The sequence below is a fragment of the Argentina silus genome, assembly GCF_951799395.1.
Source record: "Argentina silus genome assembly, chromosome: 4".
Classification (NCBI taxonomy): domain Eukaryota; kingdom Metazoa; phylum Chordata; class Actinopteri; order Argentiniformes; family Argentinidae; genus Argentina; species Argentina silus.
This window is the reverse complement of record NC_139658.1, coordinates 24894864-24922363: the sequence shown is the minus strand read 5'-3', so window position 1 is coordinate 24922363 and position 27500 is coordinate 24894864. Positions and strand designations below refer to the sequence as shown.

The 27500-nt window shown below is 47.4% G+C and overlaps 3 protein-coding genes across 3 annotated transcripts in view; all 3 read right to left on the bottom strand.

Moving 5' to 3' along the window:
- rnf123 (ring finger protein 123) overlaps window positions 1-11117 on the bottom strand; it is a 101947-nt gene extending 90830 nt beyond the window's left edge. Inside the window, 17 exon segments of the mRNA XM_083668562.1 lie at window positions 1-51; window positions 151-250; window positions 349-470; window positions 913-1006; window positions 2345-2437; window positions 2614-2739; window positions 3096-3200; window positions 3475-3599; window positions 4227-4342; window positions 4831-4898; window positions 5074-5160; window positions 5499-5584; window positions 6539-6593; window positions 6887-6984; window positions 8062-8141; window positions 9425-9512; window positions 10987-11117. The exon segment at window positions 1-51 is cut by the window's left edge and continues 11 nt beyond it. Of these exon segments, the coding sequence (XP_083524688.1) occupies window positions 1-51; window positions 151-250; window positions 349-470; window positions 913-1006; window positions 2345-2437; window positions 2614-2739; window positions 3096-3200; window positions 3475-3599; window positions 4227-4342; window positions 4831-4898; window positions 5074-5160; window positions 5499-5584; window positions 6539-6593; window positions 6887-6984; window positions 8062-8141; window positions 9425-9512; window positions 10987-11068 (1576 nt within the window). The 5' untranslated portion in view covers window positions 11069-11117.
- Window positions 11118-13164: 2047 nt separating this feature from the next.
- Window positions 13165-16709, bottom strand: terf2ip (telomeric repeat binding factor 2, interacting protein). The gene is made up of 4 exons (XM_083669289.1): window positions 16659-16709; window positions 14916-16173; window positions 14267-14364; window positions 13165-14060 (listed from the first exon to the last, which is right to left on the bottom strand). Exons 2-4 carry the CDS (start codon window positions 16165-16167, stop codon window positions 13455-13457), a joined length of 1956 nt encoding a protein of 651 aa, XP_083525415.1. The 5' UTR covers window positions 16168-16173; window positions 16659-16709; the 3' UTR covers window positions 13165-13454.
- Window positions 16710-19769: 3060 nt separating this feature from the next.
- Window positions 19770-20696, bottom strand: LOC310803708 (free fatty acid receptor 2-like; the record flags this gene model as incomplete). The annotated part of the gene is made up of 1 exon (XM_083668561.1): window positions 19770-20696. One exon carries the CDS (start codon window positions 20694-20696, stop codon window positions 19770-19772), a length of 927 nt encoding a protein of 308 aa, XP_083524687.1.
- Window positions 20697-27500: the final 6804 nt, after the last annotated feature.

Here is a 27500-nt window from a genome sequence, read left to right as displayed (position 1 = left end):
CTTTGTTGTTGAGCATCAGCTTCAGGATCTGCACCTGCAGCTCCTCCACCACTAGACGAAACAACAACATCATCATCATCATCAACATCATCAACATCAACAACATCAACAACATCAACATCAACAACATCAACATGGAGGAGGCCTCACCCTCGATCCTCTTCTTCAGCCTCTGACAGCCTCTCTCGTAGGCCCGCCTCCTCAGCCTCTCATCCGCACTCTCATCCTTCGGCTCCCTCTCGTCCTTCCCCTGGGCCAATCAGAGAGAGGTTAGACACACACACACACACACACCCACACCACCCACACATCACGTTTGTAGAAAGCTAGTGTCTGATTGGCTGTCACCTCCTTGTCGAAGCGCGTGGGCCACCAGGTGGTGGGGATGAGCTCCTCTAGCCCCGCCTCCTTCACCCTCAGCGGCGTCTTGATGTAGAAGAAGACCACGGAGCGCAGGACGTCGAACGTGGCTCCGTTAAAGACCGTAACCACCGACAACGGCCGCCAGGGGAGGCTGGCGGAGGTAGAAATCGGAGGACAGGCTCATCGTAACGCATGGAACGGAATTAGGAAAGGTGCCAAACACACACGTGGATAGCCTGTCCTCCGATTTTCTACCTCCACCAGCCTCCCCTGAAGCAGTCCAAAGGCACAGGAACAGAAGGGTATTGAAACAGGAAGTAACACAAGATCTGAAACAAGCTGAAAACAAGAAGAAAAAAAAACCTCCAGCCTCCACTACACCAGCCTCCACTACACCAGCCTCCAGCCTCCACTACACCGGCCTCCACTACACCAGCCTCCAGCCTCCACTACACCGGCTTCCACTACACCGTCCTCCAGCCTCCACTACACCAGCCTCCACTACACCGTCCTCCAGCCTCCACTACATCTAGAACATCTCCTAGGCACTTTGACCAATGAAAGGATATAGGACGTTGCTGAGCAGGTACTTCCTGGACTTCTCGTGGCGAAGGATGGCCGTAGTGAGACGCAGGTAATGGATCTGGAGGATACAGAACGGACATTTTAACACATCAGACAAGTCAAAGTACCGCTTCAACATAGCTAGTATCCATTCTATATAGCTAGTATATATATACTGTATACTTCTATATAGATAGTGTATATCTATAGTGTATAGTGTATGTATGATATAGTGTATACTTCTATATAGCTAATATCTTCTATATAGCTAATATCTTCTATCTTCTATATAGATAGTATCTTCTATCTTCTATATAGATAGTATCTTCTATATAGCTAATATCTTCTATATAGATAGTATCCATTAGAACATTTGAAAGTGTGTGTTATGAGACATGAGAGAATCATGCGTTGCTAGTGGTTTCATACGGCCAAACGTGAAGGACGTCAGTCAACACTGGATTATTGTACTGATCAGTGACACTTAGTGGAGTTAACTCTGGTTTCATTGGTTCGTTCCCTCCCTTCCCTCTCTCTCTCTCCACCCCTCCCCAGATCTGATTGGACGATGTGTGTGGAAGCGTTACAGTGAAACCGAGCCGGGGCCAGAGCGGTGTGTCAGAAGAGAGGATGACCCTCAGCCTACGTCCCCCTAGCCAGCTAAAGCCTTCCAGTGAAACCCCTGTTCCTGTACGGGACGTAACTACACTGAATAGTTGAGATGTTGAGCATTCCTGACCGTCCAGCTCAGCCAGTAACTGTCCCAGTAAAGCCCACAGCTCAGCCAGTGACCTTGTCCCAGTAAAGCCCACAGCCTCTAAGGTGTTGGAAGGACACACAGCGACACAAACAGAGCTGCTGTTCTCATGTTCACGTGAGATTATATATAACAACAAACTTCATTATGAGCACTGACTCAATCAACAGACTATAGTTAGACACTCAGATCTGCCATCAAGGTGATGTTGGATGGAGATACTGATGCTAAAGACCTTGGAGGTGGATGTCTCAGCCCAGGAGGACGTGCTGTATAATCCATGGCTGTTTCCATCCAGGGACGATCACTTATGACTGTATACTCTATGTGTATAATGTATGTATATGTATATGACTATAATAGGCCATTCTAGTGATCTTCGGACCCGTACCTGATACCTGCCCCTCTGCCGTTAGAGAATCTCTGAGTGATGTCACACAACGGACAAACACACGGGCGCAGGCCTGGCGGGAGGGAGGGACTCACCTGGGTGTGATGCAGCAGAGGGCTAGACTCTGCCTCTGCCTCTGACTCTGACTCTGCCTCTGACTCTGCCTCTGCCTCTGACTCTGCCTCTGACTCTGACTCTGAGTCAACACCTCTAAGGGTCTGTACAGGTGTGTAAGGCTGTGGCCGGGGGCGGGGGGCGGCCCCTCCTACCTGGAAGCCCAGGTCAGGGATGATGGGGGAGAACCTGTAGGCCCTCAGGAGTGACATCATCAGCTGCTTCAGACACTCATTCACCTCGTAGTCCTGAGGGGAGAGGAAGTGATGTCATATGGAGAGTACCTCAGCGAAACACGCTGGGACAGGAAATGAAATGCATGACAGTCAACAAACACACCTTCACATTTGTGTGGTGTGTGTGTGTGTGTGTGTGTGTGTGTGTGTGTGTGTGTGTGTGTGTGTGTGTGTGTGTCAGGCCTCACCTCCATCAGCAGCCAGAAGAGGTCCAGGAGCTGCTGGATGAGGGGGTGTTCATCCACGGAGCCGCCTCCCTCTAGAATACTCAACAGGAAGTTCATCAGGACGTCCTCCACCAGGTACACTTTACACTGGGAACACAAACACACACAACACCCCATATAACACCCACACCACCCAGTACACTTTACACTGGGAACACAAACACACACAACACCCCATATAACACCCACACCACCCAGTACACTTTACACTGGGAACACAAACCCACACAACACCCCATATAATACCCATAATATAATAATTTTCACAACCCTATTTTTCCTATTAATTGTATTTCTGTTTAGGGGAGGCTTCTCAAGCCCTGACAGGTTTTCCTGCACAATTTGCCCTTTCTTTTCATTTTGTCTTTCATCCGTATGGTGTGTGTGTGTGTGTGTGTCAACCGTACATAAATTAAATAAATAAACACATCAAATGGACTAACCATGAGGGGGGCGAAGTAGTTGAAGACATGGGCCAGCGTGACCAGGATGGTGGGTTCCCCCTGGAGCTTCCAGCAGAAACTCTCCTTCTCCACCACCTTCTCCTCCTGGTGGGACCAGCAACACCAGAGACATTACTACACTTCATTTCTATTTCCTTGGTCTGCAGAAACGATGTTCCGTTGGAGACCATGTTGTAAAGATCAGCCATTATGAGGCCGTACCTGTGTGTCTACTCTCTATAATATAATAATAATAATATATGCAATTTAGCTGATGCTTTTATCCAAAGCGACTTACATTGCAGTGAGTGCATAGATTTCAGTATATATGGTCCCAGCGGGAATCGAACCCACAACCCATTAAGAGACCATGCAGTACCTGTGTGTCTATGGTGGTGGACAGCACAGTCTTGATGTAGCCCAGCAGCTTGTGGGCTCTGAGGAGGTCAGCAGTGGGAGGGTTCTGCAGGGGGAGGTATCCCTCCACGGGGTACGTACACACCACTGGTTAAGGAGCAACAGAGGACCAGGGGAGGCTGGTGGAGGTAGACATTGGAGGTCATCGTAACGGAATAGGGAACGGTATCGATGTCTACCACCGCCAGCCTCCGCTGACAAATGAACGGTACCAACCTCTGGTACGATGACACTACCAGCAGACACACTACCAGCAGACACACTACCAGCAGACACACTACCAGCAGACACACTACCAGCAGACACACTCTTTCAACAGGCAGAGATTCATGCAGAATAATGTACAGCACCAGTCAAAAGTTTGGACACACCTTGCCAAGAGTGTGCAAAGCTGTCATCAAAGCAAAAGGTGGCTACTTTGAAGAATCTAAAATATAAAACATATTCTGGTTTGTTTAACACTTTTTTGTTTACTACATAATTCCATATGTGTTCCTTCATAGTTTTGATGTCTTCAATATTAATCTACAATGTAGAAAATAATAAAAAAATAAAGAAAAACCATTGAATGGGAAGGTGTGTCCAAACTTTTGACTGGTATTGTATATAATTACTATAATTATTATATATATTTAAGTATATTCAAACTGATGTCTGTGAAGCTGAAGGTCATTCAGAGGGAGGTCGGCGCCGCTGAAGGATATCTGAGGGGACGGCTGCCGAAGTTGAAGGCCACGGACTCTTTGAAGGACAGGCTGATGGCGGGGAAGTACGCCACGCCAGGCCCCATCTTAATGTTGCTGAAGGCCGTGCCCAGGGACTGGCCATTCCTGTCAGAGGTCAAAGGTCATAGGTCATCTTTACAATGGATCGATAGCATAAACGGTTAAACACATGAATGAAGGTTTCATTTGAGCGCTTCTCTCGTTCGGGGATCGATAGACGTTTACATTCACTTTGAAGTCATTTAGCAGACGCTTTTTTTCCAAAGCGACTTGCAATGAGTACATTTGTCTCAGTAAGTGAATCATCGTCAGTAAAACCTTCGATAAGAACAAGTGCCATCGGCAGTCACCGTTTTTTTAGGCCGAAACGCTTGTCTATCTTTCACTGAATGAAATAAACACGACGAAAAGGAAACCTTCAATCTCTTTTTTGTGAGTGCGGACCAGCGACTTTTTTTCAGAGTTTGTTAACATTTTGGTGGACGCACCTGCTCTGAGCGCAGTGGTCACACACACACATTCCTAAACAACTGAATGAACCAGGTAAACCATCGGAGGAGTGATGCTGTGATTGGAGGACTGCGCTGACTTACAGACAGAAGGTGATGGTCCCCTCGTCCAGGTCGATTAAACAGCTGACGATGTCCCCGGCCGCCCAGGACTACGGAGAGACAGAACACACACACACACAGACATGCATACAGGGCTGTCTACAGCAGGGGATTCCGTGGATTACAATGAGCCTGTCCTCCGACTTCTACCTCCACCGGCCTCCCCTGAATTCACCAGCGTAAAGAGCTATGTTTGGATTAGCATCAGTGTTGTGCTGTTCTCACCTTGCCGTAATTAGTGGTGGTGACGTTCCACTTCCTCACCCTGTTACCGTCGTAGGCATAAGAGTCTGGAGTGTCCCCCACCCCCTCCTGAGGAACAGACACAAGACATCATCACAGAGACGCACCATGTACACGGTGATCCTCATTATCACAGGGTGGGAGATTCCCCAAAGCTACGTCGCTAACGTGGCATGTCGTTTCTCACGCAGCACGCCGCGGTACGTCAGGATGCCATTTTTTCCTTGGCTTGCTTTTTGGGGGTCTATGGTTCGGCGTTAGATCATATTGTTTATATTGTATTTATTGTTTATATTGTTTAGTATTGTTCTTGTTGTGAAGCACTTTGCAACATTTGTCTACTGGATGTAAAAAAGTGTTATACAAATAAATGTGATTGATTGATTGACACCAGCCTATCATCTCACCTCCTGGTTGAATCTGCAGTTGAGGGTACACCATCCTATCTGCATCAGACCCTGGGAGGAGATCAGGACCTCATAGGCCCACTTCCCTGGACACACACACACACACACACACACACACACACACACACACACACACACGACAGGACAGAAAACACCACCAACGTCAGATCCAGGCTATATACAGTACAGTACAGTACAGGGGAGGCTGGTGAAATCGGAGGACATGGAATGGAATGAGGACACTTCACATGTGTGTCCCCTAAAGACCTCTTCGCCCCCACTACAAGTTTCTCTCCTGTTCTCTCCTATGGCCCCTGGTCTGAGCATTGATTACTTTATCTTATGATGACTGATGGATAGATGATTCACTTACTTAAGCAAATGTATTTGTTGTAAGTCGCTTTGGATAAAGGCGTCTGCTAAATGCCATAAATGTAAATGTAAATGTGTGTTTCATACCATTCCTCATTCCATTCCGTGCATTACAATGACGACCCCCAGCCTCCCCTGGTGCAGACCAGCCTCCCCCCCAGCCTCCCCTGGTGCAGACCAGCCTCCCCCCCAGCCTCCCCTGGTGCAGACCAGCCTCCCCCCCAGCCTCCCCCCCAGCCTCCCCTGGTGCAGACCAGCCTCCCCCCCAGCCTCCCCTGGTGCAGACCAGCCTCCCCCCCAGCCTCCCCCCCAGCCTCCCCCCCAGCCTCCCCTGGTGCAGTATGTAAAACACTTTCAAATACTTGACCTGCCCTTGATTACATCAGCCGGGGAGCGTCATTGAGAAGGGGATGCAGGATGTGCATGCAGACAGGGGATGCAGGAGGTGCATGCAGACAGAGGATGCAGGATGTGCATGCAGACAGGGGATGCAGGAGGTGCATGCAGACAGGGGATGCAGGAGGTGCATGCAGACAGGGGATGCAGGAGGTGCATGCAGACAGGGGATGCAGGAGGTGCATGCAGACAGGGGATGCAGGAGGTGCATGGATCCAGACAGTAATGCAGGAGGTGCATGGATCCAGACAGTAATGCAGGTGGGTGTTTACCTTTGTAGACACACGTAGTCGCTCTGATCGAGCTGAAATTGCTGTGACCGATGACCTTGAATATTAAAAGACAAAACAAGCATCACGATACAATCCTACTTCAATAGTAGGTAAAGATGTGTGTGTGTGTGTGTGTGTGTGTGTGTGTGTGTGTGTTTTCAGGTGTATGTGTGTGTGTGTGTGTGTGTGTGTGTGTGTGTGTGTGTGTGTTCTCAGGTGTGTGTGTGTGTGTGTGTGTGTGTGTGTGTGTGTGTAAAAGTGCGTTCTCAGGTGTGTGTGTGTGTGTGTGTGTGTGTGTGTAAAGGTGTGTTCTCAGGTGTGTGTGTGTGTGTAAAGGTGTGTTCTCACCCCCAGCAGGTCATCGTCTACGAACAGGAGACCCTCGAAGCCGCTGGTGTGGTCCAGGACCACCGTCAAGGGCCCCAGACGTCCATCCACTGGCTGGTCTGTGAGGGAGGGGGACCAGACAGGTTAATCCTGGATTATCGGGGCTGTTTTCAGGACACAAATTAAGTCTTTTTTTCTTTACTTTCAGCCCAGCCACCACCCCCGGACTTAAGAACTTTTTATTTGTCTACTGATAAAGATTAAGCCTTATTCTAGACTAAAAGGCATATCCAGAATCATCTGAATAAATTATAGAAATTACTTCAAATAAGAACAAATTATCATACTTTATATATCTGGTTATTTCATGATACGAAGCAAAAATGGACAATGTTTGAGGAAAAAAAAACACATAATATGAAGCACTTTGAGACCGTGTGGGAAGTCATGTACTATAACTGCAAGTCATTAGAATTATTAGCATTAATGACTTATTCATGATTCTATCTAACTCTCTGATCATATATAGCAGAGCATCGCAGAAGATAGACTGTTCGTACGGCTAGTTCCTTAATTAGTACTTTACTGCCTTAATTAGTACTTTACTGCTTTATTTAATACTTTACAGTGTATTATTGCCTATTGTGTCTTGTTCTTTTTCTCTTTGATTCCTATGCTTGTATTTACTGAACACTGTTAAGAGGGTTAGGGTTGGGTTAGGGTCGGGTTAGGGTTAGGGTCAGGTTAGGGTTAGGGTCGGGTTAGGGTTAGGGTTAGGGTCAGGTTAGGGTTAGGGTCGGGTTAGGGTTAGGGTCGGGTTAGGGTTAGGGTCAGGTTAGGGCTAGGGTCGGGTTAGGGTTAGGGTCGGGTTAGGGTCGGGTTAGGGTTAGGGTTAGGGTCGGGTTAGGTAGTGTACATGTTGGCGTTGGTGTGATTCCTGTAGGCTGTCTAATTAGGCCTACTGGCATGGGCTAGCTCTATGGGTGGCAAACACCCAATCACCTTCTAGAACCCCTGAAGGGCGGAGCTTGGAGTGAAACATAAAGACTTTGCTTTTCAAAATACTGAAGAAGGGAACAGTTCCGGGCATAAACATTGAACCCAAAAAGCCACTGGTCACTATAAACGGCCACTGGCATTGATAAGTGATACGTGATAAGTGCGTGTGTGTATGTCTGTTTCTGTGTGTGTCACACCTCTGGTCTCCTCAGTAGGTTCTCCTTCAGTCAGCAGCCTCTCCAGGTGGGCCCCGAGGTCCTGGAAGCCCAGGGGTTTCCTACACACACACACACACACACACACACACACACACACACACACACACACCTTAACAAACAACTAACTATCGAAAAGCTAGCAATTGGACAGCGTAGATGGGGGACGGGGTATTTTAAGGAGTGAGTTTTACCATCTCAACTCTGTGACTGGAGCACAATCCCCGGCCCTGACAAACCAGTTCAGACGCGTTCCGTCAAACATGACAACAACAGTCAGGTGAACAGTCATTACCTCACAGCTGAACTCCACGGTGTCAATGACTCATCAGTTACATTTACATTTCTGTCATTTAACAGATGTTTTTTTATCCACAGCGAGTTACAACAAGTACATTTGTAAGTGAATCAACCATACATCAGTCATCGTAAGTAAAACCTTCGATAAGAACAAGTGTCATCGGCAGTCACTGTGCTCGAGAAAGAAAGAAATTATTATTTTTGTATTCATTTTGTTTTCGTTGTTGTTGTTGTCCCACAGGCCTACAGTACAGTACAGTACATCCAAAGGTCTTGTGTTGTGGTTCTGTACTTGGCTAGTGGCCAAGCTGGCTGGCACATGGGTGAAGCTCCCAGCTCCCGGATCAAGCGGGTCAAAGCCAGGGCCGCTGAGGATAAGCACGGTGAGCGTTTCTTCACCTCCTCCAGCTCAGCTTTCCCTCCCTCCCTCCTCTCCCGGGCCTATGTATAGAGCTGGCAGAGGAAACCCGACCCAGTGTCTGGGCCCGGGAATGAGACCCAGCAGGGCTGTAGCATTACATCACTGTGGTACACCGTGCCACAAACACTCACTCAACATCTGAACGTCCGACCTATTGCTTCAGTTCTATTGGATCAACATAATACACCGCTTCACAACAACAACAACAACAACAACTCAGAGGGACCTGGATACAGTTTCAGGAAGCGCGTTTGATATCGTGTTTACCACACAGAAACATGCTGTTATATTTGACACGGTGTGGGCTGGACTGAAGCCACAGACACAGCAACAGACACAGCAACAGGGGACAGAGTCTGTTTAGCCCTCAGTGTGTCAGTATCATCATCAGCGCTGAGCTTGGACTCATCGCTCAGGCACAACCGCAGCGCTGGGAACACCACCTAGCCTAAATACTACAGTCCCAGGAAAGTAGGCTAATAGGAATAGTCATAGAAAATAGTCATACAGTAGGAAGGCAGGCTAATAGGAATAGTCATAGAAAATAGTCATGGAAAATAGTCATAGATTCACCCATTGACGGAAGAAGCAGACTATAAGGAGGAGAGGATGATCCCGGCCTACCTGAGGGAGGCCAGCGGAGGCCCCTGCTTGCTGGAGGCAGGGAACACATGGTACAGGTAGTCACTCAGCAACTTCTCATTCACGATACCTGAGAGAGGGAGAGACAGAGGCCAGCAGGACAGAGGGAGAGACAGAGGCCAGCAGGACAGAGGGAGGGACAGAGGACAGCAGGACAGAGGGAGGGACAGAGGTCAGCAGGACAGAGGGAGGGACAGAGGACAGCAGGACAGAGGGAGGGACAGAGGGAGAGACAGAGGGAGAGACAGAGGTCAGCAGGACAGAGGGAGGGACAGAGGGAGAGACAGAGGACAGCAGGACAGAGGGAGATACAGAGGCCAGCAGGACAGAGGGAGAGACAGAGGCCAGCAGGACAGAGGGAGGGACAGAGGGAGAGACAGAGGCCAGCAGGACAGAGGGAGAGACAGAGGCCAGCAGGACAGAGGGAGAGACAGAGGCCAGCAGGACAGCAGGACAGAGGGAGAGACAGAGGCCAGAGGGACAGAGGGAGAGACAGAGGCCAGAGGGACAGAGGGAGAGACAGAGGCCAGAGGGACAGAGGGAGAGACAGAGGGAGAGACAGAGGCCAGCAGGAATAGAGTGTCAGAGACCTAGCTTGGCTCACACTTACAGCAACAATATGTGTTCCCTGTACCTGTGTAGTAACAGTTACTATAGTAACCTGGATTAACACACTTTTGTATTTGTTAATGGTATGTGTTGTATAGTGGAGACCGGTGGAGATCATTCCATTCCATTCATTACAAAAAGCCTCTGATTTCTACATCATTCAGCCTCCCCTGCTGTAGTATTTTGCTTGCAATAGCATGGGCTAGTAATTGAGTCGAGCAGTGTTTGTTATAACACAAGTGTGAGAGTGTGTGTGTGTGTGTGTGTGTGTGTATGCGTGTGTGTGTGTGTGTGTGTGTGTGTGTGTGTGTGTGTGTGTGTGTGTACAGTGTGTGTGTGTGTGTGTGTGTGTGTGTGTGTACAGTGTATGCGTGTGTGTGTGTGTGTGTGTGTGTGTGGGCCCATCCCTCTATCCTGAGACCCACATACAGTATTTTGCTTAACTTCACTAACAGAGACATAAAGTAAAGAAGCTGATCAGTCTGGCTGCTGTTCCCAGGCTGATCACTCTGGCTGCTGTTCCCAGGCTGATCAGTCTGCCTGCTGTTCCCAGGCTGATCACTCTGGCTGCTGTTCCCAGGCTGATCAGTCTGCCTGCTGTTCCCAGGCTGATCAGTCTGGCTGCTGTTCCCAGGCTGATCAGTCTGGCTGCTGTTCCCAGGCTGATCAGTCTGCCTGCTGTTCCCAGGCTGATCAGTCTGGCTGCTGTTCCCAGGCTGATCAGTCTGCCTGCTGTTCCCAGGCTGATCACTCTGGCTGCTGTTCCCAGACTGATCAGTCTGGCTGCTGTTCCCAGGCTGATCAGTCTGGCTGCTGTTCCCAGGCTGATCAGTCTGCCTGCTGTTCCCAGGCTGATCAGTCTGGCTGCTGTTCCCAGGCTGATCAGTCTGCCTGCTGTTCCCAGGCTGATGCCCCCCTCGGCCCCCGGGCCTCACCTGTGACTTTGGGCTTGTCTGTGTCGGAGGCCAGCCTGTAGTTTCGGCGGGTCAGGGCGGTCCCGCCCCCCTTAGAACTCATGCTGCCTCGGTGGAGTGGAGAGGAGCTGGCTCCCTGGTCCCATACACACAGCTGCAGTAGGAGAGGGATACACTAGGAACATGTCTCATGCACAGAGAGAGACAATTACATACACACACACACACACACCACAATCTCTCTCTCTCACACACACACACACACACACAAACACACACACTCTCTCTCTCTCTCTCTCTCTCTCTCTCTCTCTCTCACACACACAAACACTCTCTCTCTCTCTCTCTCTCTCTCTCTCTCTCTCTCTCTCTCTCTCTCTCTCTCTCTCTCTCTCTCTCTCTCTCTCTCACACACACACACACTCACAACACCATGGCATGATGCTTTAGGTTCCTGAAAATGTTCTATTTATGTTTATAGTTGAACCTCTTTACTCATTGAAGATAAATGACCTCCTATCACTAGTTCTACAGTAACATAAGTGATGCGGTTTGCCGCCTACCTGCTGTACCGTAGTGAAGCAGTAGCCAGGCGGGGTAGGTAGGGTAGGGTACGGTAGGTAAGTCGCTAGTAGTAGCCAAGTTAGCCAACTGGCTGGCAATCTGCTGGAAGAAGAGAAGCGGGTCATTGTAGTAGCGTACACTGGTTAACCATATATACGCTAGAGATGTCTGTATATTGTCTTATTATTGTCTGACAACACATAGATATCGTAGTCGGGTGGCTCTACTACCGTTAGGCAGAGCAGGCGAGGTGCACTGCACATTACACCCATGAACTGAACACCTCTCAATACAGGATCAGAAGTACACAAGCATGTCGCCAATGTTTGAACACAATATGCAGTGTTGTGATGATCAACTGGCTGTTTGCATAGGACACAGTCAAAACGATGACATGAAATGGGCACAGAGATGACAGTGACAGCCATTGAAGCTCAGCTCCGCTGTCTATAAGGGCTTGCATCAAGCTAGCATGCTAAATGCTAACCGGATAGCTAGACTCAGACACTTACCGGTTCCCTTTTGGATCCAAAGCTCTCCGACAACGTGGAAAAGATCGCTATACTGTGCTAGGCTGGAATAAATGTATTGATGTGTTGTATACGACACAGAATATCCAGCTTCCCCCTTTATTTATTTTCACAATAACAATCCTCTTCTTCTCAAACGATTCCAAGTCACGGCGCACCAGCTGGTCCAAAATAGATCTCAACGCAAGAACGCGAAAAAGCCGATGAGACGAGAGAGAGAGAGAGAGAGAGAGAGAGAGAGAGAGAGAGAGATCCCAACCAAGTCATCGGGTTCAACACGAGGACAGAAACTCACACCATATTCTAATAAAAGACATATGAGACGGATAGAGAAGTCAATCAAGTTATTACACGGTTGAAATATTTATTGGACAATATGGTATGGATAATGTCTTCATCACAATATACAGCTGTTGTTGATTCTGGCACATCTATAGTTATGCATAAGGCATCTTACTGAAGTAAAATGAACTCTTTTGTCTTTTTTCCTCCTCATAAAACATACAGAGTAGATGACTCTTAAATCATTTCATTTGCGAAGAATTTGATGAAGTAGGTACTTCATCAGTAGATACATACTGGACGAACCGCTGGTACATCTGAATAACAAAGGGATTCGGATTCATATTAAAAACACCAATCATTACAGCTCTTAAAAACAACACTTGAAGCAAACAAGTTAAAATATTACATTTAAAATCATACAGTTTATTCTGGAGAATTCATAAGGCAAAATAATGTTATTCTACCCTTGCCTGCAAACCGAATTCCCCTCTGAGATAATAATATAGAATAAACAGAGCGATCGATGGTGAAGTCATGTACAGAGGCATCATCAAAACAGTAATATCTATTCCAGGACACTAGTGAGTGTTGGAGAACAGAGTTACTGATCAGGCCAACAGCTGTTCTACCGGGCCCTGCAGTGAGTCCTGCTGACCTGGGCTGACTTCACGAGATGACTGAGTACAGATAGTTCCAGATTAGGGAAGGCTGGAGGAGGTAGAAATCAGAGGACGGGTTCATTGTAATGCATGGAATGGAATGAGGAATGGCATCAAACATTGAAACCATTCCTCATTCCATTCATCACAACGAGCCCTCCTCTGATGTCTACCTCCCCCAGCCTCCCCTGGATACAGATCGTGTGGTGATAAATGTCATTCATAGAGCTTACATGATTCCTTACTCTACGGACACGCGTTTCCCAGACACAGATAAAATAGATAAAAAATCTTGGGACTAAATCACAGTTTCAATAGAGATCCTCCAACATTTACCTTTTTTTTTTATTTTATTTTTTACATTTGAGAGAGATAGCCGCCCCACAGAGAGAGATATGTATAATGTAGAACAGACCGTTCTACATCTGTAGCCCAGAACTCAGCCGCCGTTTCACGAGTCGTCGAGGAAAGCCATCCTCTTGGCCACTCTCTCTTCACCGAATTTCTCGCAGAGTTCCAAGGTGTCACCTGACAGGAGGAAGGCGTCATCCCGGCGTGTCCAGAAGGGCCCCTGCTGCAGCCGGGCGGAGGGCGAGGCCAAGAGGTACCGCAGGGCGGCGGAGACGGACCCGCTGGACCTCAGCAGGGCCTTGGTGACCTCCACCAGGCTCTGGTTGGACTCCTTCATCAGCCTCCGGAGGTGCTGCTTGCCCTCCTCCATCTCCGCCTGGCTCATGCATTGGCTGGCGTCAGGGATCGGCTGGGAGGCGGTTTCCGCTGTCTGTGATTCGCTCTCAAACAGGAAGAAGTGGGCTTTGGAGGTGGAGGGGACAGGCTCACTCTGAGCAGGGTCGGAGCCGGCGGGGGCCACTGCTGGCTGGGCATCGTCGCCCTGGATCTCTGGCCTCTCCCCTTGGAGGTCAGCGGGGTCAGGCTGTGGCTGTGGCTGGGCTGCGATGCTCTCTGGCTGGGTGGGTTGTGGTGCTGCCGGGGCCTGGTTCCCATTGCCTGCCCCTGGAGAGACAGCATTATCCAGGTCTGGAGTCTCATCATCTGACTGGGAGAGGAAAATATGCATCAGTAACAGTTGTTACATTGATAAAAACGTATCAATTATTGATGAATAAATATTGATATATCAATAATTGATTACTGATGAATAAATAACCCTTTACAATCACATTCTTAGCTGGGAAAGACTGCATTTTGATAAATTATTGTACATAGAGAAACTAAGAGATGCATTCCCTGACTTTAATGTACCTCAAAATCTGATGCTTCAAATTCCCTGGCAGCGATCTCCAGAAGACCCAGTTTTCTCTTTGACGTTTTCTTTCTCCCCGCCTCTTTGGGGTTCTCCTCTGAAATAACAACAAAAAAACACAATCACATGATATAGAGGCAATCAAACACCTATAGATCTATATATATGTCTGATACATATATATATCTAAATGTGTTTCAAACAAAATGAAATGACAAAACAGAATAATACAAGCCATTGATAAATTAGAATAATAATTGTAATAATTACAATTATTTGTGCACAGAGGGCCAAAAAGAGAGGGGGGGGGGGGGGGGCTGCATGCATACAGTGCCTTCGGAAAGTATTCAGACCCTTCACTTTCTCAATTCAACTTATTGAGTGATTTGTTGATGACATTTTTGCATTTTAGATAATTTTAAGAGTGTCATAGCAAAGGGTCTGAATACTTATGCACAAGGTATTTCTGTATTTCAATTTTATTAAATTACTGACATTTCTAAAAACCTGTTTTGCTTTGTCATTCTGGGATATTGTGTGTGGATTGATAGCAAATTATTTTAATTTGATCCATTTTAAATTTAGTCTATAACACAACAAAATGTGGAAAAATTGAAGGCGTCTAAATACTTTCCGAAGGCACTGTACCTGCTGAGGATGGAGTTGCTCTGTTTGTCTCTTCTGGAGCTGTGCTGAGTACTTTGGCTCTTTTCGGTGACGACTCCTCTGGCTGAGGTTGTGTACCTGGTCTCCCAGGTGGGGACTTCTTGTGAGGTCTCTTTGACCTCTGTGGCGGACTTCTGTCAGACTGGGTTTTCTCTGCCACCGGTTCTGTTTGGGGTGAGAGTGCTCTCTCTGGTTCCAGAGGCTGTTCTGTTCTCTCTGGACAGCAGCGGTTGTCGCCTCTCAGAGGGCTGATTTCTGATTTCTTAGAGGAAGGTTCCGGACCGACTGATTTCTCGGGCGAAGGTTCCGGACCGACTGATTTCTCGGGCGAAGGTTCCGGACCGCCTGATTTCTCGGGCGAAGGTTCCGGACCGCCTGATTTCTCGGGCGAAGGTTCCGGACCGCCTGATTTCTCGGGCGAAGGTTCCGGACCAACTGATTTCTTGGGCGAAGGTTCCGGACCGTCTGATTTCTTAGGCGAAGGTTCCGGAACGTCTGATTTCTTAGACGAAGGTTCTGAACCGTCTGATTTCTTAGGCGAAGGTTCCGGACCGTCTGATTTTTTAGGCGAAGGTTCCGGAACATCTGATTTCTTAGGCGAAGGTTCTGGAACGTCAGATTTCTTAGACGAAGCTTCCAGAACGTCTTCCTGAGGTGAGGCGTCTTTCTCAGACGAGCGCCCTCTCTCCGGCTGTTTCCGTCTGCCCTCCTCCGATTGGTCGACACTCAGGTGCTTGCGGTAGCGGTCCTTCATCGACTGCCAGCTGTGATTGGTCAGACGCTGGCGTTCCATTTCCTGCCACACCCGGTTCCCGCGCGCATCTCTCTTGTGCTTGGAGATGAAGCCCAAGATGGCCGCGTCCTCCTCCGACGTGTACCCTATACGCCCGACACTCCCTCCCCGCCTCTGTCTTGTCAGCCTGGTCTGCTGGGGGTTGAACCTGTAGTCATCCACCTCCAGCTGTTCGTTCTTCTCCACGCAGTCCCGTATGTATTGGGTGGACACATAGAAGTGGGTCGCTGAATTAGGGACAGCAGCCATGTCCTCTGTGTCAGCCAGGAGGATGGCGCCAGGCACCTGGGTCCGACAGACCACACCTCCCCCTGACCTGATGATGGGCTGTAGCTGGACTTTGGTGGGGCCCGGGCGGAGGAAGAAGCTCATTGGTTCACCACTGACTGTCAGGAACAGGATTGGTGAGAAAGGAGGTTTAGCATCCTGCTTGGACGACATTGTCACCTAGTAAACATGGATAAATAAATAAAAAACAGCAGTTAAAACAATATATATATACATAGAGAGAGAGAGAGAGAGAGAGAGCGAGAGAGCGAGAGAGCAGTGAGGAATAGATGTTGGCGCAGAAGACAGAATGTGATGGAGAAGAACTATCTTCTGAAGATGGCGGGAGTGCACTAGGGCTCATCTGTACAGCTAGCTAAATAGACTTGGCTTGAGTGCAAAACAAAGACCGAATAGCATAACAGTTTGATGATGATGATGATGGATAAATAGCACGGCTTAGCAAGTTTACAAACGAACTACAATGTTGACACAACATCACCATGTCACTGTTGACAACAAGCTAACATTAGCTACCCGGTGGCTAATAACACAACTCTGCTAGCCAGCTCTCTAAGTACGAGTTAGCGCTGTCTCTAATTGTGTAAGTGGCATGACCAAACTGAATAAAATAAAAAGGAAAGCTTTGCAGGAATATGAGTTACCTGCGTTTGCGGACAGCTTTAGCGTCTAAATCTTCCTGCTAACAAGAAAAACTTTCAAATTCGACAAATGACAGTGCGCATGCGTGTGTGTCGTCTTCTACGCTGGCCGCTTTCGAGCCACCAGCGCCACCTGCCGCCTTGTGTCAGTACAGCCTCTACAGTACAGCCTCTACCACTAGATGGAGCCAAAGTACTGGAGGGGCGATCGGGTTCTGTCTCTGTCCCTCTTCAAAACTATTTTCAGACGGGAAAAGAAACAGAAGCGGATGGAGAGTGAACGTTGTCGGTGCGCTGCTTTGACACCTTGATGTAAGTCTGATACTGTGAATCGATAATGACAACAACAGGACGTTTGGGATTGGGTCATTTGACAGTTAAAAGGGACACGGCGTTTTACAAGTGGCTGGAAAAGGGCGCAGGGGAAAAGGGCTGCTCGTTTGACAACACGAGACACCCAGCTGCCCTGATCGGTGCTGAGTAGTGACACCTGTCAATGAATTAGCCACTGCGTCATCCTCCATGGCCAGTCAAACTGACCTGGGTCAGATGGAGAGAGATAAAGCAATACAACAAGGTATGAAGCTTGATAGTTAGATTTTTAACTTGTATGATTTGATGTAGGCCTACACCATCATGTTTCCTTTGTAGAGATATGGCCAGTCTAGCTAAGTGGTGGCTGGTGTGGGTACATCCTAGCTGGATAGCATCCTCCTCTGTACAGGCCTATGGACAGATAGCATCCTCCTCTATACAGGCCTATGGACAGATAGCATCCTCCTCTATACAGTCCTATGGACAGATAGCATCCTCCTCTATACAGTCCTATGGACAGAGAGTCAGAGACTTTGTGTGTATGGAAATAAAAATGACTCTGCAAAGCCACGGTTTGTAATAAAGTCTTTTTTCCACTCTCTAATTGTTCCTCTGGTGGTTGTCTTCTTTGGCGGCCAGAAAGTTTGCCAAATATGCCTTCCAAAAAATAAACACTTAGTAAATAATAAATAATAATTCATAAATACTCCCCCAAAAAAACAATGCATTTTTCAACTACTTAAGGGATACTACAGAAGGGAAGTAATGTGGTGGTGTTGGTGGTGGTGGTTCAGCTGCAAGATAACTTACAGAACACAATAAAACCATGTAGAGATACCTGAATATTATTGAGATTAAATGGATATCATCCAAAAGCTGCTGTTGTTACCTTTAAATTCATTCACAGCTTTGTGTGTGTGTGGAGCTACAGTAGAGGAGGGCAAGATGGAAGCAAAGGTGACCGAGGGGGTCAACTGTGCGATACCTTAAATGGCTGCCTTTTTACCCACGATGCCGCGTTCCAGGATGTGCAGCCAACCGTAACCCTGTAGCACCAAGTTATATCACCATGGCGATGCTCCTAACAGGTGACGTTATCCTACTCTGCTCGTAAAGAAGGGGCTTGCCATTGTGTTGATATGAGCCTAAGTGAGTACAGTGTTCTGCTGTAATAAGCTGGGCTCCATGATTTATTCCCTTGTGAAGTGGTAAACATTGCACTGTGTATGTGTCTGTCTGTGGTCATTCAAGGAAGTCCTGTGGAAGTATTCAGATGTAAGGCTGTAGAGTGGACACAGACGACAGTGTACTGTACTATTCAGACTTGGGTCTTAAAGCAGAATTTTACCCTGTTTTATTATTCAATAGCAGATGCATTCACAAAAACCTGATCTCCGACGTATTTTACCACGATATGAGGAAGTAAACACAGACCTCACATTTCAACAGCTACGATGCAGCTACATGTGAAATGGTGATAGTTTTGACAGTATCAATCATGGATTGATTGAAATACACATGAAAATGGATTTCGTAAACTTCCCCTATAATTAACTGGAACCTGAGTGCTTCCCTAATACGTAGACAAAACCAGAAAAACGCTGCTGCAGGAAAAGAGAGATAGACATCTCTGTCTATAGTCCCTGTATCTATAGTCCATCTATCTATAGTCTCTCTCTCTATAGTCCCTCTATCTATAGTCTATCTATCTATAGTCCCTCTATCTATAGTCCCTGTCTATAGTCCCTCAATCTATAGTCCCTCAATCTATAGTCTATCTATCTATAGTCCCTCTATCTATAGTCCCTGTCTATAGTCCCTGTCTATAGTCCCTCAATCTATAGTCTATCTATAGTCTCTCTCTCTATAGTCCCTCTATCTATAGTCCCTCTATCTATAGTCCCTCAATCTATAGTCTATCTATAGTCCCTCAATCTATAGTCTATCTATAGTCTATCTATCTATAGTCCCTCTATCTATAGTCCCTGTCTATAGTCCCTCAATCTATAGTCCCTCTATCTATAGTCCCTGTCTATAGTCCCTGTCTATAGTCCCTCAATCTATAGTCTATCTAGAGTCTCTCTCTCTATAGTCCCTCTATCTATAGTCCCTCTATCTATAGTCCCTCAATCTATAGTCTATCTATAGTCCCTCAATCTATAGTCTATCTATAGTCCCTCTCTCTATAGTCCCTCTATCTATAGTCCCTCTCTCTATAGTCTCTCTATAGTCTCTCTATCTATAGTCCCTCTATCTATAGTCCCTCTATCTATAGTCTATCTATAGTCCCTCTCTCTATAGTCTCTATGTATAGTCTCTCTCTCTATAGTCTATCTATAGTCCCTCTCTCTATAGTCTCTCTATAGTCTCTCTATCTATAGTCTATCTATAATCCCTCTATCTATAGTCTCTCTATCTATAGTCTATCTATAGTCTCTCTCTCTATAGTCCCTCAATCTATAGTCTCTCTATCTATAGTCCCTCTATAGTCTATCTATAGTCCCTGTCTATAGTCTCTATCTATAGTCCCTCTCTCTAGTCTATCTATGTATAGTCTATCTATAGTCTCTATGTATAGTCTCTCTCTCTCTAGTCTATCTATAGTCTCTCTATGTATAGTCCACCCTTTATGAAAATGAATTCGTTTTTCTGATTCTTATCATGTGATCGATGTGAACGATGATGCTGAGAGCTGTTTTGATTGGATGTTGACACAGAATGCTATTGAAACAGATATCTTGGAAAACTCAATAAAGCTGTACATTTCTGTAACGTGTAGCGTCCTGTAAAGCTGTATCCCTACAAATCCTCTTGACCCGCGGTGTTGTCGTCCCGATGGGGAGCAACCTTACGCAGTCCTAGCACCTTTAAAATGGACCTCCTGTTCGTGGCCCAGATAGTGTAGGAGGAGAAGGAGTAGATGACGGGGTCCAGGCAGGTGTTGAAGGTGCTGAGCAGGAGGGTGTAGTGCCTCCACTGTGGGCTGGAGCCCTGGAAGTAGCCCAGGACGTGGGAGAAGTTAAACGGGATGACGCACACCAGGAACACCGTCAACGTGCCCAGCGACATCCCTAGGGCCTTCCGCTGCTGCCGCCTGCTGATCCGGGGCCGCGTGTAGAGGATCCGGATGCACTGCAGATAGCAGAACACGCAAACCAGGAGAGGCACGAGGCTGAGGACGAAGAACATCTCCAGGCGCACCGGGAGCAGCACGGCCAGCTGGGCGTCGGTGAAGTTGTCGTAACAGACGCAGGAGTTGTTGTTGGAGAGCGCTGGGTGGTGGAGGATGACGAAGGGGAGGCTGCAGTGCGACAAGGAGACGGTCCAGATGACAGCGCTCGCCACCACGGCGGGGAGAGGCTTCTGCAGCTGACGGTAGGCGAGAGGAAACGCCGCGGCCACGTAGCGGACCACGCTGACGGCCATCAGGAGGAGGGAGCTGGTGTAGATGGTCGAGAAGAAGGTGTAGGTGGTGACAGAGCAGAGGACCCTGGGAAGGTTCCACCGCATGCCAGACGCAGCCTCGTGCATCTTAAAGGGGAGGAAGAGGAGGAAGAGGAGGTCGGACACGGTCAGGTTGAGCAGGAGGATTCCTGTGGGAGTGGGCTTGTTGCGTATCTTGACGATGAAGGCATGGAGTGCCAGGATGTTGGCAGGCAGTCCAACCAGGAAGGTGAAAATGTAGACGGACAGAATCACCTCACTGCTCACCATCTGGTCCACCATGGCTCTGAAGAGAGAGGAAGCAGATACAGCCGAGACTAAATCAACTCAAAATCTTCACAGGGGGTCAGACCAACAGACATGGGCAGAACAAGACCTTTTAGAAAAATCAATTTGAAGATCTTCACAAAATATTGAATATCTCTACATCAATATCTATCCCTTTACTCTACCTAATGTTGTTGTTGTTGTTGTTGTTGTTGTTGTTGTTGTTGTTGTTGTTATTATTATTATTTGCAAGCCTTTCCCATAGATGACAGTCTGTCATTACTGGATGGGATCCAGGCATGAAGGCAGCTATATACTGTACGGGTAAGAACACTTTCACTTTCAACATGGTAACAAGGGGGGCGACCGCATTGACGATGTGACTACATTCTACTGTGCAATGTTGGTTTTAACATTGCCACACAATTATTCTGTCTACGGTATTGTCACGCCTGAGGTTGCTGTTCTGGTGACTCTGATGCCCCCCTCTGGCGGTCCGGTGCCAGTGCTCTCCAATCACCAGGATTGTTATCACCTGTTTGTCCTGTCCTGTGTTTGTTATATATAGCCTGTGTGTTCCCTATGTCTTTGTCGGAGAGTCTGTCTGTCTGTCTGTCTGTCTGTCTGTCTGTCTGTCTGTCTGTCTGTCTGTCTGTCTGTCTGTCTGTCTGTCTGTCTGTCTGTCTGTCTGTCTGTCTGTGGCTGTATATCCAGTTGCTGCCCTATACGTATATGTTTTTGTGCCTTGTGCAAAACCTCTTATTGAAGAGCTTCTTTATTTTTTACTACATTGTTCGTCTGAGACACTTGGGTCCACCTCATCATGGAGCTTAACAGGTTGGCAGACCGGTGAATCAGCATCTTGATTTTACGTTTATACAATGTTTGGATTTAGACATTGCTGCAATGTACCGTTTTCCATCATGACGGAGACAGTATACAATCAAAAATGAAGGTGATGTGATCTGTGGGTTAGGCCTACTGGGTTAGGTTAGGCCTACTGAACCGTGGGTTAGGCCTACTGGTCTGTGGGTTAGGCCTACTGATCTGTGGGATAGGCCTACTGGGTTAGGGGTTGGTTAGGCCTACTGAACCGTGGGTTAGGCCTACTGGGTTAGGGTTAGGTTAGGCCTACTGAACCGTGGGTTAGGCCTACTGGGTTAGGGTTAGGTTAGGCCTACTGAACCGTGGGTTAGGCCTACTGGGTTAGGGTTAGGTTAGGCCTACTGAACCGTGGGTTAGGCCTACTGGGTTAGGGTTAGGTTAGGCCTACTGAACCGTGGGTTAGGCCTACTGGGTTAGGTTAGGCCTACTGAACCGTGGGTTAGGCCTACTGGGTTAGGGTTAGGCCTACTGAACCGTGGGTTAGGCCTACTGGGTTAGGGTTAGGCCTACTGAACCGTGGGTTAGGCCTACTGGGTTAGGTTAGGCCTACTGAACCGTGGGTTAGGCCTACTGGGTTAGGGTTAGGCCTACTGAACCGTGGGTTAGGCCTACTGGGTTAGGTTAGGCCTACTGAACCGTGGGTTAGGACTACTGGGTTAGGGTTAGGTTAGGTCTACTGAACCGTGGGTTAGGCCTACTGGTCTGTGGGATAGGCCTACTGAACCGTGGGTTAGGCCTACTGGTGTGTGGGTTAGGCCTACTGATCTGTGGGATAGGCCTACTGAACCGTGGGTTAGGCCTACTGGGTTAGGGTTAGGCCTACTGAACTGTGGGTTAGGCCTACTGGGTTAGGGTTAGGTTAGGCCTACTGAACCGTGGGTTAGGCCTACTGGTCTATGTGTGTCTTTTGGAGCTGATGGCTCGTATGGAGCTCCAGAAAGAACCGAAGCCTTGGCTGGGGGAGGGGCCTCACATCAGTTCCTCATTGGAAAGCACCTTCAAGCTCAAGGTCATGTGGTTATAGAATGATCTAGAAAGATGAGGTGGACCAATCAAATTAGTAGGCAAGACTGGAAAGTTCCTTAGAATTGGTATATAAGGGGCCCTGAATTATCTGTAAAAACAGGCTTCCTTGGACAACCCAATCATTGAGTCCATCTCATCTCGACAGAACAGAAACTTATTTTCGCCGCTGAGCTAAATTGCTAATAGCTCATTTATTTGACTTGTATACTTTGAAGTTTAAAGTAAATAACTAGAAGGAATCTCTTCAAAGATATCTTATCGGTGGTCAACAGTGAAGACGAAGAAACTAAGTGTCCTTTTACAATTCTAATCCTCTTACTAACTTTCTAATCTCTTTCCATCCCTACCTGCCCCTTTCTCCCAAACCTTTCCAACAACAAACATACAGATTCACCCCGGGCCAGTTTTCCCCAGCTGGCTTGGCGATCATGTCTGGAATCCATACTCTGCAGCCTTTCAGCTGCCATTGGAAACAAAGGCGGCCTGTGCTCTGGTGTGTTGCTGTTGGCTGGGCTGCCCTGGGCCCTGGGTTAGTCTAGTCTCCTCTGGTTTCACCTGACTAGCCTCATTGGAAGGCCACTGGGACACTAAGAACCTGCCCAGAGACAACCCCCTAGTCCCTATTCCCTACTCCCTAGCCTCCAGCCCTAGCCCCTACTCCCTACTGTAGATCCCTACTCCCACTCCCTAGTCCCTAGCCCCTAGCCTCCAGCCCTAGCCCCTACTCCCTACTGTAGGTCCCTACTCCCTAGGCCCCTACTCCCTAGCCTCTAGCCCTAGCCCTACTCCCTACTGTAGGCTCCTACTCCCTAGCCCTTGGCCCCTAGTTCATAGCCCCTATTCCCTACTCCCTAGCCTCTAGCCCTAGGCCACTACTCCCTAACCCCTAGTTTGTAGACTCTGAACCCCCTAGCCCCTAGTTCCACTCCCTAGCCCTACTCCTAAATTCCTAGACCCTTAACCCCTAGCCCCTAGTTCCAAGATTTGAAAGGAATACAAAGGCACATCCAAGCAAGATGGTTGAAGCTCCACTTTTGGTAGAATTCTCACCATTCATCTTTCAGATCTCTACAAATGTCTAGGGCAAAGGGACCAGGAGTCTCTTCCTGGACAGGATTTAAGGCTGGACCAAGCTCCTCCATCCTTAGGGACCAGCTATGAGTTAGACTTTGGCTCGCATTCATTAAGCATAGAGTAAGCATGGGGTTCTGATCTAGGATCAGGTCCCCTGTGTCCATTTAATCTCATTCATTATGGCTGTTCCATCCTAGATCAGCACCACTATTCTGTGAATACGGGCCTGGGTCCAGTTCATAAGTCCTATACTTTAGAGTATGTCAAAGTGTGTTTGATTTAGATTCATTTTTAAAGTTTCAAGTTTAAACTTCTTGGACTGTTCTTTTGGTCCCCTCATACAGCACAAGGCAAACCATCAAGCGCAGCGCCGATCCAGTTCTTGACATTGTTTGACTTCTCTCTCTGACCCGGGTCCGGTGTGAAAGCTGCTGAGACCTGGCGAACGTCTGAATGCTTGAGCAGAGTCGTTTCTCAACGGGGGAAACGGATAGACTGAGTCAAGTGGATGCATTCCTTTTCCATTATGCTTCTTCACCCAGAATAAGTATCTTTTGCTCTGACGGTCATTCATATGCACTTCTCAGGAAACGGCGTCCAGTAATTATTTATGATGCAATCACCTGAGAATCTAATATGTGAAATAGCTGGGATTTTTGCTGGGGCTAGGTAAACATAGCATGGTTATTGTTAGACCCTCAGTCCTTCATCAGATGAAGGGGGTGCAGTGGAGCAGAGAGAGTTTAGGGTCTGAAGTGTCTTATCGCTTGCCAGTGGACGGAATCCAAGAGCGGTGAAATCAGAGAAGAAAGTTGTGCATGTTAATGCTTTGTTAGAGCTCTGGGTAGGTAGTAAAAATGGTTTGTGTTCCAGCCAGCAACACACACACGCTCTCTGTCTCTCTCGCGCACACACACACACACACACACACGCTCTCTGTCTCTCTCTGCCGCGCGCATGCACGTGCACACACACACACACACACTCTCTCTCTCTCCCGTCTCTCACTCTCACTCTCACATGCACTGCTGACAGGTACCATGTGATCTCAGCAGTCAAACTGAGCCTTTTTTTCTGTCTTGTGTCCAGGTTGATGTGGATATTTAGACTACAGGGGCCCATGCAGGACAAAATGGACGTTGATCAAAGGAGAAACCTCATCACTACCATCACCATTCGCCAGGGAGGTTATGAGGTTTGGGGAGAATTAAACCAAGCCTGCCTTCCCTTCCCTTCCCTTCCAAAACCCTAAACAGTACTTGTATGAAAGTCAGAATGCGCTCTGGCTCTGGCTCTGGCTGGATGTCTGAAACTCCCCTCCTTTTCAGTTTGATGCTGTTCATATGACTCCAATACATGCACAATCGCACATTGTGTGTGTGTGTGTGTGTGTGCGTGGTTGAATAGGTTTTTGGAGGTCTGGACTGGTTTGACAGATGTTTAACAACTATTGATATTGGAAATGTTGCTACAGCAGCTAGAGAAAACAGTCCATTTATTACATTATTAAAACAGTCCATTTACTACATTATTAAAACAGTCCATTTACTACATTATTACATTATTAAAACAGTCCATTTACTACATTATTACATTATTAAAACAGTCCATTTATTACATTATTAAAACAGTCCATTTACTACATTATTAAAACAGTCCATTTACTACATTATTACATTATTAAAACAGTCCATTTACTACATTATTAAAACAGTCCATTTACTACATTATTACATTATTAAAACAGTCCATTTACTACATTATCATGCTCAAAAGCACAGTAGGGGTAAGAGGAGATGACACAGGGAGATGGAGTGTTCCTGAAGTCCACATTACCAGAACACATCACATCTCTTTGTTTGGCGTAGAATATAGAGTTCCTAAAGCTTTCCTTTCTCAAAGTGTCTTGGTTGGCAGCAGCACAAAGGCCACGTAATGTAACCCCTCCCCTGTAATAGACGCCATAACATCAGATGAATCTACGCCACACTGAGCCAACCAGGGGAGGCTGGCGGAGGTAGACATGGGAGGACGGGCTCCATGCAATGCATGGAATGAGGAATGTATATCAAACGTGTTTGATTCCGTTCCATGCATTACAATGAGCCCATCCTCCGATTTCTGCCCCCGCCAGCCTCCCCTGCGCTACACTGAGCCAACATTCTGTCCTGAGCAGAGCTCCCTGACTTCCTGTAACAGGTGTGAGGGTTCTGGTTGGTTCTGAACAGCTGCCACTGTGAGGGTTCTGGTTGGTTCTGAGGAGATGCTTGTGCCCAGAGTTCTGTTTGATGATCTTCCTGCTGTTACCACAACATACCCAACCACCTCCAAACATGTGTGTCTGATTTGAAGTCCCTCATTGTGTGTGTGTGTGCGTGTGTGCGTGCGTGCGTGCGTTGATGGAGAGAGAGCAAGAAATGAACAGAAAAGTATGATGACTTAATTTCAACAAACTGAACTTTATTAGAACAGAAAGATACAGTAACCCAACACAGATGCAATCAAAACAGTTTTATAATGTTTTAATTTAATAACACATTGTGAAAGCATACTTTCTACACATTGCCAAATAGCATACAGGCAACAAGCAATAGTTTGTTGTAGTTAGTACATAAAATCAGGTTAATTAGTACTTTGATAAACACAATCGTCTACTTCAAGGCAGAGTTGTCAAACGATTAGCATAAAAGCCTGGACTGCAGCCAACTGCTGTTTTAAAACAAACAACACTATATATTAACCCTTTATTATCCCGCTGATCTGAACACACCATCACACCCACACACATCACTTTAACGCACAGAAACCTTCCCTGCAAGCAAAAGCAAAATCCAAGAAAAAGTTAGGAGAAACCTACAACTCCCTCACCACATACACACACACACACACACACACACACACACACACACACACACACACAGCGGCATATAGACTGGCCTCATAATATATGACAACAACATCAATCAATCAGTCAATCAAAAACCAACCAAGCCTAAAACCCTAACAAAAGCACTTTCCTAGAAAAGAGAAATGAGAAACATTGATATGTGAAATGTGACTCAACGTTTCTGTTCCGGACGGGTCCAGGTGTCCGCCCCGTCAATCCAGTTCCATTGAAGCGAGGCTAACGAGTTTAGGACGAGGTCACGCTTCTCTTTGATCTTAAACAGGCCAATCAAAGCAGAGCTAGCCTCTCTTCTCTGACCAATCAGAGCACAGCGAGCCTCTCATCTCTGACCTGTGACCAATCACGGCAGAGCTAGCCTCTCGTCTCTGACCAATCAGAGTAGAGCGAGCCTCTCTTCTCTGACCAATCAGAGCACAGCGAGTGTCTCGTCTCTGACCCGTGGCAATGGTTCTCAGAGAAGTAGAGGTTTTAAAGATTGAAGCATATTCATAGACATTGACAGACATTCAAACGATCAAAACATTGAAGTTGCATACGCAATGAAAATGAGACGCTGTGACTCCAAATGAGTCCTGTGTCGTTGAACACCTCGAGCATGAAGATTTACTACCCCTCCTCTTCCTCCCTCTCTCTCTCCTCCTCTTCCTCCCTCTCTCTCTCCTCCTCTTCCTCTCTCTCTCTCTCTCTCCTCTTCCTATAATGTATCTTAACCCATCATCTCTCTCTCTCTACTCCTCTTCCCTTTCTCTCTTCTCCTCCTCCTCTTCCCTTTCTCTCCTCCAGTCCACGTAATGGGTTGTGGGCGTGTTTGTGAAAGAAGGCCATCTTGTGGATGGGGGGGGATCCGGGGTCTTGTTCTAGGGTCTGCTGCTGGGAATGAGGACTTTGGAGGGGTGGGTTGTGGAGAGGGGGAGCGGGGGGGATAT

Excerpts from the sequence above, each read along its gene's own strand:
- terf2ip (XM_083669289.1), bottom strand. The coding sequence starts at position 16,167 with ATGTCGTCCAAGCAGGATGCTAAACCTCCTTTCTCACCAATCCTGTTC. Across the intron at positions 14,365-14,915 it reads AGCAACTCCATCCTCAGCAG|AGGAGAACCCCAAAGAGGCG; the intron begins GTACAGTGCCTT and ends TTGTTATTTCAG. Across the intron at positions 14,061-14,266 it reads TTGAAGCATCAGATTTTGAG|TCAGATGATGAGACTCCAGA; the intron begins GTACATTAAAGT and ends TTCCTCTCCCAG.